We start from the raw sequence: 15,653 nt of genomic DNA, 5'->3' as shown, positions 1-15,653 counted from the left end.
AAAATATAATGGTCCCATCACGGGTCCCTCATACAATGGCCACATCACTGGTCTCCATACAGTATGGTGTGGAGCAGGGACTGGGCAGCAGACAGGTAAGTACTTACTACTTATGCCGCACAACTTGTAGGCTACAGGCTTAATGTGTCAAGTTGAAGAGTGGTAGACCAGATAGCATGTGGCTTCCTGCTCTATCAGAAGCAGAACCATGTATATGCACATTTCTCCCCAATTCTGCAATTCAGTTGTATTTTTAACAACTGGATTGGCAGAACTGGAGACAACCGACTGCATCCTTCACTTATCAATCCCAGCTCCTGCCCACAGCCTGCCCTGCTTCCCACTTCATCCTTCAATATGCCCTGTGCACCTCACACCAAATTGCGACACAATGATGTAATATGCCCCACAGAAGGCCCCCTGAAGGTTTGAAGAAGAAATGCAAGGCTGCAGTGCGCAGACTTCTGTAAGTTAATAGGGGCTGTTAAAAAAGCAGCAGTGACACAGGGTTAACCTGGTGATTTGACCAGTCCGAGCTTGAATAGAAAAGTTGAGCTTAGTACCTCTCTTAAGCACCTGCTCATTTTTGAGATCTTCACATACTGGTATGATGGGAATAGTGGTGTGGGGCTTTCTAAATATGGAGTTAGCCCAATATTTTGCAAGGTTAGAATGGCAAACATGTCCCTATTTGTAAATAGAAGTTAGAATCTACATTTCCATATGCAACTTCACAGTTGCTACATGGAAACTCCTGATAATAGTCCCAGTGTGTTTTAGTTGTAGCCTAGCAGATGTCAAATGTAGAACGAGCTAATATATAAAGGTCAATGTTAGAACATTGAAGGTTGTGTGAATTCAAACTATTTGTTCACGTTTCCATGTAAATTTTAACCAATTGATAAGCAAATATATATATTACAGCTTATGTTTTGGAGAAAATCTTGTCGTCACTATGGGTTTCCTTCTGCTTGTCTCCTGTTTGGCTTTGGCCAGCGCAGCTTATGGTAAATTCAACTGTTATTTTTCAGCTAGTGATTGTATGACTAGAATATAATAAATGTATCTTTCTTTTTGTATCATCAGTAAACACTAAAACAATGCAGATTTTATATTTATTAGCGTAAACATGAAGCTGATAAAAAGAAATCTACGGTTGAAATGTTTGAAGTGTTAGAAAATAAACATATTTGAATGATTTTATAATTTAAATTTTCTTATACTTATCAGGCTGCGGAATTCCCACTATCACCCCAGTTGTCACTGGTTATGCCAGAATAGTCAATGGTGAAGAGGCAGTTCCTGGATCTTGGCCCTGGCAAGTCTCTCTTCAGGTAACAACAAGTTAAAGCAAATGCCCCACATTGCAGAAATGCAGTTTTTTTTTTTTTTTTTTTTTTTGTAGATTTTCAGGTTTTTTTGAACCAAAGCCAAGGAATGGGAAATATATAGGAAGCTCATATATTTCTCCCTTTTGATCAATCCACACCTGGCTTTGGCTTAAAAAAAAAAACAAACAAAAAAAAACCCCACAGCAAAATCTGCAATATCAAAAGCTGCATTTCTGCAATGGATTTTGATATTTGGAATTTAGTGTCTCTTCCCGACTGTATTATTCTGCTAAATAAAAGCATATTTTATGGAAACAAATCATTTTGGGGATGTCACTTCCAAAGAGCCATAATTTTAAAATTTTCCATCCATGTAGCTGAAGGGGAGCTTGGTTGTTTTGCAAGATAAATTAGAGTTTCTGGGAAATTTTGACTTTGACTTTTTTTGACTTTTATACACTGTTCAACTTGACAATCTATAAAATTACAGTTAACTATGTTTTTTATGATTATGGTAATACCATATCTGTGTCTTTTTTCAACATGTTTGCAAAATAAAATACTTTTTTATTTTAACTCTATTATTATTATTTTCTTTCTTTTTTTATAATTGCTACTCAGTATAGTTAGTACAGTCTAATAGACAATTTAGCCATGGTGGGCCTGGGTCCTTTTGCCCCCCCCCCCCCCCACACACACACCTGTCTAAACACTTAAGTAATACGGACTCCCTGTTGAGTGTATATGCATGCTTGGTTGAATATGTTCACTGGATAGAGAAATAACCTGTAACAGTTCCTATATTTTTGCTTTATATGTTACAGGAGCCCAGTGGATGGCATTTTTGTGGTGGCTCCCTTATTAGCAGCAGCTGGGTGGTAACAGCAGCTCACTGCAGTGTTTCGTAAGTATATTACTTCGAAAATAAGTTTTAACTTATTATATCTTGTTATTTAATGTGTAGGTCACAAATACCACTAGCTCAAAAACCTTTGAGAAGGTGATCTATAAGATCAAAATATAATCTTATTAATTTTATCCAACCACACATAATGTTGCCCAAAGACATACCGTATTTTTCGGACTATAATACGCACTTTTTTTCCCCCAAATTTGGGGGGAAAAGAAGGGTGCGTCTTATAGTCTGAATGTGGCGCCTGCACCCGCCGTAATAGAGAGGCGAATGCCGGCAAGGGATAGACGCTGGGTCCTGAGACATCGCTGCGCTCCTCTGCCCTACATGAAGCCAGCGGCGGGAGGAGTGATGCTATTCCGCTCCTCTGTCCCCCCGCCGCTGGCTTCATGCAGGGCAGAGGAGCACAGCGATGTCTCAGGCCCCGGCACCTGTGCTGGCGTCTATCCCTCACCGGCATCCGCCTCTCTAGTACAGTGGATGCCGGGTCAGTATCGGTGGCCCCTTCTCCCCCGGGTCCGGGTTGAGAGGCTCCCGGGCACTGTTTACCCTCCCGGTACGTTGCGACATTAATTGGCAGGATTTGCAGTTTGTAAACTCACTGTCAGTCTCAGCAAACAGAGAGCACAGTCACTACACCGACATATGAAGATTCCCAAGAACATGCGGAAGATTCGCCTGTAAGAGAAGCATGGTGCCAACTTATAGGACACTCGTACCTGTGAAGTTGCAGGCCAGCTCCTGCGCGGCGATATCGCAGGAGCCGACCTGTTCGGGTGACAGCCGGGAGCCTAATGAGGCTCCCAGGCCTGTCACTGCTATATTAGTATTGCGGCTGGGTCTATGACCAGCCGTAATACTAATAGACAGAATGTCCCATAGACGGCAATACAGTTGTATTGCCGTCTATGGGACTTGCAATCAAGTGACCGCAGGCTCAAGCCCCCGGGGGGGAATAAAATAGTAAAAAAAAAAAAAAGCTTTAAAAATATATAATAAAAATATGAAATAAATAAAAGTTCTAAATCACTTCCTGTCCCTAGAATATATATATAAAAGTAGAAAATCATATGTCATAAACCACCGTTTTTTTTTTCAATACAAGGTGATCTAAGCAATAGATATTCCCCAAAATGGTATAACTAAAAAGTACTTCTGGCCCCGCAAAAAAAACACACTCTATGCGTCCCCGTACAGCTGCAGGGTCACCTGTCAATGTGGCCTTGCAGCTGTTGCAAAACTACAACTCCCATATATTAAATATTTTACCATTTTTTGCTTCAAAATTTTTTTTCCCTATTTTTTTACATATTAGTTTATGAAGAAGAGAAAATGAGGAAAAGGCTGCTAGAAAAGACACTCAAATAATTGCTGCTGCTCTCTTTTAACACTACTATGATTGTAGATAACAGGCTCAGGATATATTCACAAGGAGTTGTTTGCAGGCGGATTTTGATGTGGAATATGCCTCAAAATTTGCCTGCAAAAATGCCTCCCATTTATTACAATGGGAGTCACTCACAGTTTTTTTCCACTAGTGATTTTTTTCACCTAGCGGTAAAAAATGCAACATACCCTACACGGATTCCGCGGCTGAGTCGGCAGCAACTTCTGCAGCTTGAGACTCCCTCCTAATTAGGTTCATTCGTCCTGGCCTAATCAGGAGCTAGCCTTGTGAAAAAGCCGGCGTCAGAAAGTGAACTCTTCAGTGAACTTACCCTAACAGTACTTAGCTTGCCAGCAGCTACCTTCTTCTTATAGTTCTGTGTGTAAGGCTGGATATGTAAGTAATTAGTCATATAGAATTCAACTCTACTGAAAATGCAAGAATCCAGGCACATGCTGCAAAAACAACTCAGATATACAGTACTGAGTAAATATAAAGTATTAGTGATATAAACTTTTGTAACATATCCGTTGGGTATAAATGTATACAGATGTATGTAAATGTATCTTAAAAGGAATTTCTTCCAAGGAAAACCAGCAATCTTCAGTTATATAAAAATCGGCATTGCTTTATTCTTTACAGATTGTTTTTTTTTAAAAAAAACATGTACAAAAATTTTTTTTAGTGCTTCCAAAAACGACACACATGACACACATAGCATAGTATGACTCACATAAAGCGTAGAGGAGCGCTGGAACTGACGCGTTTCGGTACCGTGTGTACCTTAGTCTTAGTAAATGTATGTCATGTTACAGAAATGTGATAAAATTACATCAATAAGTTTCATTTAGCTTTCCTGCCTCCCCCCCCCTCACTAGTTCTTATAATATTAAGGGTGCATTAGGGCAAGCTTTATGTCAAAGTACTCCAGTGATGGAAATATCTAGCTAGATAAGAAGGAAATTGGGTGCCTTACTGTGGGGTATAACTTATAACATCTGAACTGGACAATATCACATGTGAAATTCCCTTATAAAGTTTATTTGTTATAATATAATACAATTATTTGACAAGTTAGTTACATGATGTGTTTTGGTGTTATCTGTAGTACAAGTCACCGTGTTGTCCTTGGAGAACATGACAGAAGTTCATCTGCTGAATCAATCCAATCTCTGGCAGTTGGACGGGTACGTTTTCATTCTATTTTCAGTATTGGACTGGGGTGCTTAGGACCCACTAGTTACATTCACTCTGGGGGCCCACTATATAACCACATGCCAATATTACTTGTAGTGTTGCCAACCTACATTTTTTTCTTCCAGTATTAGATCCTTGCTAGTCCTTGCTTCTGATTGTTAGTGTTCTGAGGTTTTCTCCGTAGACTGCTGCCCAAACTAGGGCCCTTTTAGCTCCTTCAGCCAGGAGTATATACCCACACAGCAAACAGCAAAGTTTCTATGGCTCTAAACTGGAGTTTTCCTCAATAAAAATTATAATGATTTTAATAAGCAAGTACACTTACCTCTGGGCAGCCCAGATAACACTACAGCCCAAAAGACCCCACTGACTTCCAATCAGGTCTGTTGGTTTATATTGTGATATGTATAATTTTGATGGGAAATAAAGGGCTACATGTAGCACTATTCGTCTTGTCAAATCTGATAGACTAGGGTATTGGGACTCAGTAAAATATAACAATTTGTCACTGTTTTAAGTAATCAGTAGAAAAAATACAGGAATTTTAAATAAATGTTCTCTTTTTTTAAGGTTTTTACTCACCCAAATTGGGATCCTAATGCCATCAATAATGACATTGCTTTGATAAAACTCGCCATTCCAGCTGTTCTTGGCAGCACTGTATCCCCAGTGTGCTTAGCTCACCACGGTGAAGTATATGATGATGGCCGCATCTGTGTTACAAGTGGATGGGGAAAGACAAGATGGTCCGGTGAGTGAATCTCCCTATCTTATAAAAATGAATTCTTGTCTGTCTGTCTGTCTGTCTGTCCGTCTGTCTGTACTCTAATGCGAACCAAACGACTGGACCGATCTTCACCAAATTTGGTACAGAGATACTTCAGGTATCCGGGAAGGTTTAAGACGAGACTCCAACTCGCTTGGACATACCGTTGCTGAGATACAGCATTCCAAACACAGTGCCCCCCCCCCCTTAGCCAATACAAACCTGCAAGTCTTTCACTCATATTCCAACTGCAATACACACAGTCACTCCACATGCACAATACAACACTGATATCCAAACTGAGATACACGTATCAGAGGATTAGATACACAGATCAGCACACAGTATCACACGCCAGAGGATTAGATACACTGGTCTGCACACAGTCCCACACACCAGAGGAATAAATACGCATTTCTGCACACAGTTCCTCACACTGAAGGATTTGATACGTGCATCTGCACACGGTTTCACATGCCGAAGGATTAGATACAGGCGTCTACACACAGTTCCACACTCCAGAGGATTAGATACGTGCGTCTGCACACATTTGTACACGCCATAGGATTAGATACACGCGTCTGCACACAGTTCCACATTCCAGAGGATTAGATATGCGCGTCTACACATAGTTCCACACGCCAAAGGATTAGATACGCGCCTCTTCACACAATACCACACAAGGGAGGATTAGATACGTGTGTGTGCACACAGTACCACACTTTGGAGGATTAGATACATGCCTCTGCACACAGTACCACAAGCCAGAGAATTAGATACGCGTCTCAGCACACAGTATCACACGGGGGAGGATTAGATATGCACGTCTGCACACAGTACCATACGGGGGAGGATTAGATACGCGCGTCTACACACAGTACCACATGCCATAGGATTAGATATGCGCATCTGCACACAGTACCACATGCCGGGGGATTTGATACACGCGTCTACACACAGTTCCACACGCCGTAGGATTAGATACGCGCCTCTTCACACAATACCACACAGGGGAGGATTAGATACACGTGTCTTCACACAGTTGTACATGCCATAGGATTAGATACACGCGTCTACACACAGTACCACATGCCATAGGACTAGATACACGCGTCTGCACACAGTTCCACATTCCAGAGGATTAGATATGCGCGTCTGCACACAGTTCCACATTCCAGAGGATTAGATACGCACGTCTGCACACAGTTGTACATGCCATAGGATTAGATACACGCGTCTGCACACAGTACCACATGCAGTAGGATTAGATACGCGCGTCTACACATAGTTCCACACGCCAAAGGATTAGATACGCGCCTCTTCACACAATACCACACAGGGGAGGATTAGATACGTGTGTGCACACAGTACCACACTTTGGAGGATTAGATACATGCCTCTGCACACAGTACCACAAGCCAGAGAATTAGATACACGTCTCAGCACACAGTATCACACGGGGGAGGATTAGATATGCACGTCTGCACACAGTACCACACAGGGGAGGATTAGATACACGCGTCTACACACAGTACCACATGCCATAGGATTAGATATGCGCATCTGCACACAGTACCACATGCCGGGGGATTGGATACACGCGTCTACACACAGTTCCACACGACGTAGGATTAGATACGCGCCTCTTCACACAATACCATACTGGGGAGGATTAGATACACGTGTCTTCACACAGTTGTACACGCCATAGGATTAGATACACGCGTCTGCACACAGTACCACATGCCATAGGATTAGATACGCGCGTCTACACACAGTACCACATGCCGAAGGATTAGATACAAGCATCTACACACAGTTCCACACTCCAGAGGATTAGATACACAGATCAGCACACAGTATCACACGCCAGAGGATTAGATACATGGGTCTCCACACAGTCCCACACACCAGAGGATTAAATACGCATTTCTGCACACAGTTCCACACACTGAAGGATTTGATACGTGCGTCTTCACACGGTTCCACACGACGAAGGATTAGATACAGGCATCTACACACAGTTCCACACTCCAGAGGATTAGATACGTGCATTTGCACACATTTGTACACGCCATAGGATTAGATACACGCGTCTGCACAGAGTACCACATGCCGTAGGATTAGATACACGCGTCTACACACAGTTCCACATTCCAGAGGATTAGATACGCGCGTCTGCACACAGTTGTACACGCCGTAGGATTAGATACGCACGTCTGCACACAGTACCACATGCCGTAGGATTAGATACCCACGTCTACACACAGTTCCACATGCCGTAGGATTAGATACGCACCTCTTCACACAATACCGCACAGGGGAGGATTAGATACGTGCATCTGCACACAGTACCACACGCCAGAGTATTAGATACGTGCATCTGCACACAGTACCGCAAGCCAGAGTCATTAGATATGCACGTCTGCACACAGTTTCACTTACTGGAGGATTAGATACGCGCCTCTTCACACAATACCACACGGGGAGGATTAGATATGTGCATCTGCACAAAGTACCACACCAACAAGGATTGGATACTTGCATCTAAACACAGTACTACACGGGGAAGGATTAGATACAGCTTTACTCCAGGTATCCATAACAACTGATCACAGGTTTTTCACTGACATCCAAAATGAGATACACATAATCACATGACGCTTATGGACATACACACAAACAACATACAAAATACATCAGTGCAAAACTGGACAATTCTTATGGGGCCACTACACAAACATAAAATGTAATATACCCGTGCGAAGCCGGGTCCTCCCTCTAGTTTATTATAAATGTGGGAAAAAATACCATTGCTAATCTCCCTATATTATAAAAATGAATTTCTGTCTGTCTGTGTGTCTGTCCGTCTGTTCTCTAATGCGAACCAAACGACTGGACCGATCTTCACCAAATTTGGTACAGAGATACTTCAGGTACCCGGGAAGGTTTAAGACGAGACTCCAACTCACTCGGACGTACCGTTGCTGAGATACAGCATTCCAAACACAATGCCCCCCCCTTAGCCAATACAAACCTGCAAGACTTTCACTCATATTCCAACTGCAATACACACGGTCTCTCCACATGCACAATACAACACTGATATCCAAACTGAGATACACACATCAGAGGATTAGATACACAGATCAGCACACAGTATCACACGCCAGAGGATTAGATACATGGGTCTGCACACAGTCCCACACACCAGAGGATTAAATACGCAATTCTGCACACAGTTCCACACACTGAAGGATTTGATATGTGCATTTGCACACGGTTCCACATGCCGAAGGATTAGATACAGGCGTCTACACACAGTTCCACACTCCAGAGGATTAGATACGCGCGTCTGTACATAGTTGTACACGCCATAGGATTAGATACACGCGTCTGCACACAGTACCACATGCAGTAGGATTAGATACGCGCATCTACACATAGTTCCACACGCCGAAGGATTAGATACGTGCCTCTTCACACAATACCACACAAGTGAGGATTAGATACGTGTGTCTGCACACAGTACCACACTTTGGAGGATTAGATACATGCTTCAGCACACAGTACCACAAGCCAGAGAATTAGATACACGTCTCAGCACACAGTATCACACGGGGGAGGATTAGATACGCACGTCTGCACACAGTACCACACGGGGGAGGATTAGATACGCGCGTCTACACACAGTACCACATGCCATAGGATTAGATACGCGTGTCTGCACACAGTACCACATGTCGGGGGATTGGATACGTGCGTCTACACACAGTTCCACACGCCGTAGGATTAGATACGCGCCTCTTTACACAATACCACAAAGGGGAGGATTAGATACACGTGTCTTCACACAGTTGTATACGCCATAGGATTAGATACACGCGTCTGCACACAGTACCACATGCCGTAGGATTAGATACGCGCCTTTTCACACAATACCACACAGGGGAGGATTAGATGCGTGCATCTGCACACAGTACCACACGACCGAGGGTTAGATGTGCGCGTCTGCACACAGTTACACATGCTGAAGGATTAGATACGTGTGTCTGCTCTAAGTACCACACGGGGGATGATTAGATACGCACATCTGCACACAGTTCAACACGCTGTAGGATTAGATACGCATGTCTTCACATAGTACCACCGCCAGAGGATTAGATACGCGTTTCTACACACAGTATCACATGGGGAAGGATTAGATATGCGCACATGCACACAGTACCACACGCCAAAGGATTGGATATGCACATCAGCACACAGTTCCATACGCCGGAGGATTAGATACACACGTCTGCACACTGTACCACATGCCGTAGTATTAGATACGTGCGTCTGCACACAGTTTCACACGCCAAAGGATTAGATATGCGCGTCTGCACACAGTACTATACGCCGGGGGATTGGATACATGCGTCTGCACACAATACCACAGGCCAGAGGATTGGATACGTGCATCTGAACACAGTTCCACACACCAGAGGATTAGATAAGCAGGTCTGCACACAGTACCACATGCCATAGGATTAGATACGTGCGTCTGCTTACAGATCCACATGCCAGAGGAATAAATACATGCATCTTCACACAGTTGTACACGCCATAGGATTAGATACACATGTCTGCATACAGTTCCACACGCCGTAGGATTAAATACGCACCTCTTCACACAATACCACACAGGGGAGGATTAGATATGTGCATCTGAACACAGTACCACACTTTGGAGGATTAGATACAGGCCTCTGCACACAGTACCACATGCCAGAGAAGTAGATACGCGTCTCAGCACACAGTACCACACGCCAGAGTATTAGATACGCGCATTTGCACACAGTACCACACGGGGGAGGATTAGATACACGCGTCTACACACAGTACCACATGCCATAGGATTAGATACGCGTGTCTGCACACAGTACCACATGTCGGGGGATTGGATACGTGCATCTACACACAGTTCCACACGCCGTAGGATTAGATACGCGCCTCTTCACACAATACCACAAAGGGGAGGATTAGATACACGTGTCTTCACACAGTTGTATACGCCATAGAATTAGATACACGCATCTGCACACAGTACCACATGCCGTAGGATTAGATACGCGCCTTTTCACACAATACCACACAGGGGAGGATTAGATGTGTGCATCTGCACACTTACCACACGACCGAGGGTTAGATGTGCGCGTCTGCACACAGTTACACATGCTGAAGGATTAGATACGTGTGTCTGCTCTAAGTACCACACGGGGGATGATTAGATACGCACATCTGCACACAGTTCAACACGCTGTAGGATTAGATACGCATGTCTTCACATAGTACCACCGCCAGAGGATTAGACATGCATTTCTACACACAGTATCACATGGGGAAGGATTAGATATGCGCACATGCACACAGTACCACACGCCAAAGGATTGGATATGCACATCAGCACACAGTTCCATACGCCGGAGGATTAGATACACACGTCTGCACACTGTACCACATGCCGTAGCATTAGATACGTGCGTCTGCACACAGTTTCACACGCCAAAGGATTAGATATGCGCGTCTGCACACAGTACTATACGCCGGGGGATTGGATACATGCGTCTGCACACAATACCACAGGCCAGAGGATTGGATACGTGCATCTGAACACAGTTCCACACACCAGAGGATTAGATAAGCAGGTCTGCACACAGTACCACATGCCATAGGATTAGATACGTGCGTCTGCTTACAGATCCACACGCCAGAGGAATAAATACATGCATCTTCACACGGTTGTACACGCCATAGGATTAGATACACATGTCTGCATACAGTTCCACACGCCGTAGGATTAGATACGCGCCTCTTCACACAATACCACACAGGGGAGGATTAGATACGTGCATCTGAACACAGTACCACACTTTGGAGGATTAGATACAGGCCTCTGCACACAGTACCACATGCCAGAGAAGTAGATACGCGTCTCAGCACACAGTACCACACGCCAGAGTATTAGATACGCTCATTTGCACACAGTACCACACGCCAGAGTCATTAGATACGCGCGTCTGCACACAGTTTCACTTACTGGAGGATTGGATACGCGCCTCTTCACACAATATCACACGGGGAGGATTAGATACGTGCATCTGCACAAAGTACCACACCAACAAGGATTGGATACTTGCATCTAAACACAGTACTACACGGGGAAGGATTAGATACAGCTTTACTCCAGGTATCCATAACAACTGATCACAGGTTTTTCACTGACATCCAAAATGAGATACACATAATCACATGACGCTCATGGACACACACACAACATACAAAATACACCAGTGCAAAATTGGACAATTCTTATGGGGCCACTACACAAACATAAAATGTAATATACCCGTGCGAAGCCGGGTCCTCCCTCTAGTATATCATAAAAATACCATGAAAAGCTACCAAAATGCATCAAAATAAGTAATAAAAAAATGCTTGTACTTTAAAAAAATCTATAGTAAGGAGCTTGTAGGGAATGTCCACAATGGGTTTCCCTTTCTCAAAATATGGAAAATAGTTCACAGATTGTTGCAGATATTGTATGTAATGGTTTTGACTTAGATTTCACCCTATGTATAGCAAAGTGTAAAATCCACAGTGAAAATAAACAGTGAATAGAAATGCTGTAAGTTTAATATTTACATCATAGGTCACTGATATATAGGGAGTTACCTTCCACACAGTGACAAAAGAGCAACAGTTATCCCTTGTCCTTCATATATCACTTGCATATTCATATTACAACATTCTTAGCAGACCCTGCATGGTCTATAAAACTGTGCACACGTATGCAGTATACATATTTATTTAGTATACTTAGTATATTTAGTATTTAATAAGTACATCTATTTATTAGAGATGAGCGAGTATATTCGATCGAATACCTCCGCTGCATAGTAGATTTTCAGTTAATTCAATGTACTGTAGTTTTCGGACTATAAGACGCACCTAGGTTTTAGAGGAGGAAAATAGGGATAAAAAATTTTGAAGCAAAAAATGGTAAAATATTTAATATATGGGAGTTGTAGTTTTGCAACAACTGTAAGGCCACATTGACAGGTGACCCTGCAGCTGTACGGGGATGCATAGAGTGTTTTTTTTTTTTGCGGGGCCAGAAGTACTTTTTAGTTATACCATTTTGGGGAATATCTATTGCTTAGATCACCTTGTATTGAAAAAAAAAACCCGGTGGTTTATGATATATGATTTTCTACTTTTATATATATTCTAGGGACAGGAGGTGATTTAGAACTTTTATTTATTTCATATTTTTATTATATATTTTTAAAGCTTTTTTTTTTTTTTTTTTTTTTTAACTATTTTATTCCCCCCCGGGGGCTTGAACCTGCGGTCACTTGATTGCAAGTCCCATAGACGGCAACTGTATTGCCGTCTATGGGACAATCTGTCTATTAGTATTACGGCTGGTCATAGACCCAGCCGCAATACTAATATAGCAGTGACAGGCCTGGGAGCCTCATTAGGCTACCGGCTGTCACCCGAACAGGTCGGCTCTTGCGTTATCGCCGCGCAGGAGCCGGCCTGCAACTTCACAGGTACGGGGCCGGTCCCCAGAAGGGGAGAAGGGGCCACCGATACTGACCCGGCATCCGCTGTACTAGAGAGGCGGATGCCGGCAAGGGATAGACGCTGGCACAGGTGCCGGGGCCTGAGACATCGCTGCGCTCCTCTGCCCTGCATGAAGCCAGCGGCGGGGGGATGGAGGAGCGAAATAGCATCACTCCTCCCGCTGCTGGCTTCATTCAGGGCAGAGGAACGTAGCGATGTCTCAGGCCCCGGCGTCTATCCCTTGCCGGCATCCGCCTCTCTATTACGGTGGGTGCCAGGTGCCACATTCGGACTATAAGACGCACCCTTCTTTTCCCCCCAAATTTGGAGGAAAAAAAGTGTGTCTTATAGTCCGAAAAATACGGTATTAATGTATGCTCATATTTACAGCAAAAGGACAAAACAAACTATTACTTGTTTACTCAGTACTTTATTTTCTACACAGCACTTAACACCCCCAGCAAACTGCAGCAGACTGCTGTGCCCGTATTGTCTAATGCACAATGTAAGAACTACTGGGGTAGTAACATCAGTGACCTCATGGTCTGCGCTGGAGCTGCTGGATCATCTTCCTGCATGGTTTGTATTATCAGATCAACAAATTATATATATGTATACAAATATATATATGTATGTGTATGTATATATATATATATATATATATATATATATATATATATATATATATACACTCACCGGCCACTTTATTAGGTACACCATGCTAGTAACGGGTTGGACCCCCTTTTGCCTTCAGAACTGCCTCAATTCTTCGTGGCATAGATTCAACAAGGTGCTGGAAGCATTCCTCAGAGATTTTGGTCCATATTGACATGATGGCATCACACAGTTGCCGCAGATTTGTCGGCTGCACATCCATGATGCGAATCTCCCGTTCCACCACATCCCAAAGATGCTCTATTGGATTGAGATCTGGTGACTGTGGAGGCCATTGGAGTACAGTGAACTCATTGTCATGTTCAAGAAACCAGTCTGAGATGATTCCAGCGTTATGACATGGCGCATTATCCTGCTGAAAGTAGCCATCAGATGTTGGGTACATTGTGGTCATAAAGGGATGGACATGGTCAGCAACAATACTCAGGTAGGCTTTGGCGTTGCAACGATGCTCAATTGGTACCAAGGGGCCCAAAGAGTGCCAAGAAAATATTCCCCACACCATGACACCACCACCACCAGCCTGAACCGTTGATACAAGGCAGGATGGATCCATGCTTTCATGTTGTTGACGCCAAATTCTGACCCTACCATCCGAATGTCGCAGCAGAAATCGAGACTCATCAGACCAGGCAACGTTTTTCCAATCTTCAATTGTCCAATTTCGATGAGCTTGTGCAAATTGTAGCCTCAGTTTCCTGTTCTTAGCTGAAAGGAGTGGCACCCGGTGTGGTCTTCTGCTGCTGTAGCCCATCTGCCTCAAAGTTCGACGTACTGTGCGTTCAGAGATGCTCTTCTGGCTACCTTGGTTGTAACGGGTGGCTATTTGAGTCACTGTTGCCTTTCTATCAGCTCGAACCAGTCTGGCCATTCTCCTCTGACCTCTGGCATCAACAACGCATTTCCGCCCACAGAACTGCCGCTCACTGGATGTTTTTTCTTTTTCGGACCATTCTCTGTAAACCCTAGAGATGGTTGTGCGTGAAAATCCCAGTAGCTCAGCAGTTTCTGAAATACTCAGACCAGCCCTTCTGGCACCAACAACCATGCCACGTTCAAAGGCACTCAAATCACCTTTCTTCCCCATACTGATGCTCGGTTTGAACTGCAGGAGATTGTCTTGACCATGTCTACATGCCTAAATGCACTGAGTTGCCGCCATGTGATTGGCTGATTAGAAATTAAGTGTTAACGAGCAGTTGGACAGGTGTACCTAATAAAGTGGCCGGTGAGTGTATATATATATATATATATATATATATATATATATATATATATATATTTTTTTTTTTTTTTTTAAAAGGTCTATTTTATTATGTTTATATTTTTTATATTACTATTATATTTTTTCCTTTACAGGGTGATTCTGGTGGACCCCTTGTGTGCCAAAGAAATGGTGCTTGGACACTGGTTGGTATTGTGTCCTGGGGAAGCAGCACATGCTCAACATCTACTCCAGCTGTCTATGCCCGTGTCACTGAGCTTCGTAGTTGGGTGGATCAGACTGTTGCTTCCAACTAAAGGAACAAAACTCAATCATTTCTTAAAAAAAATAAAATACTTTTGTTTGCATTTCAGGATTATTTTTCATCATTCTTTTTCAAAATGTTACTCTCAGTACTTTTCAGTAGTCATCCAATAGACAGACGATATCACTCTTATGATTAGACAGTAGAGACAGATATTTCAATGTTTTGGGAGATATATGTGACTGCAGATACACTATTATTGTACTTGAAGAAAAATAATCTGGCCAGCAACCGGGTATAATAC

At 43.2% G+C, this 15,653-nt stretch overlaps 1 protein-coding gene across 1 annotated transcript; it reads left to right on the top strand.

Annotated features, from left to right (window-relative positions):
* The first annotated feature begins 955 nt into the window (after positions 1–955).
* On the top strand, positions 956–15,401 carry LOC142212594 (chymotrypsin B-like). Its single transcript, XM_075280558.1, has 7 exons — positions 956–1,007; positions 1,231–1,334; positions 2,156–2,235; positions 4,740–4,818; positions 5,399–5,579; positions 13,651–13,784; positions 15,240–15,401. Exons 1-7 carry the CDS (start codon positions 956–958, stop codon positions 15,399–15,401), a joined length of 792 nt encoding a protein of 263 aa, XP_075136659.1.
* The last annotated feature ends 252 nt before the right edge of the window (positions 15,402–15,653 follow it).

The sequence above is a fragment of the Leptodactylus fuscus genome, chromosome 7 (genome assembly GCF_031893055.1).
Source record: "Leptodactylus fuscus isolate aLepFus1 chromosome 7, aLepFus1.hap2, whole genome shotgun sequence".
NCBI classification, from domain to species: Eukaryota; Metazoa; Chordata; class Amphibia; order Anura; family Leptodactylidae; genus Leptodactylus; species Leptodactylus fuscus.
This window is presented reverse-complemented; position numbering and strand designations above follow the sequence as displayed.

Excerpts from the sequence above, each read along its gene's own strand:
- LOC142212594 (XM_075280558.1), top strand. The coding sequence starts at position 956 with ATGGGTTTCCTTCTGCTTGTCTCCTGTTTGGCTTTGGCCAGCGCAGCT. Across the intron at positions 4,819-5,398 it reads AATCTCTGGCAGTTGGACGG|GTTTTTACTCACCCAAATTG; the intron begins GTACGTTTTCAT and ends TCTTTTTTTAAG. Across the intron at positions 5,580-13,650 it reads GGGAAAGACAAGATGGTCCG|CACTTAACACCCCCAGCAAA; the intron begins GTGAGTGAATCT and ends TTTTCTACACAG.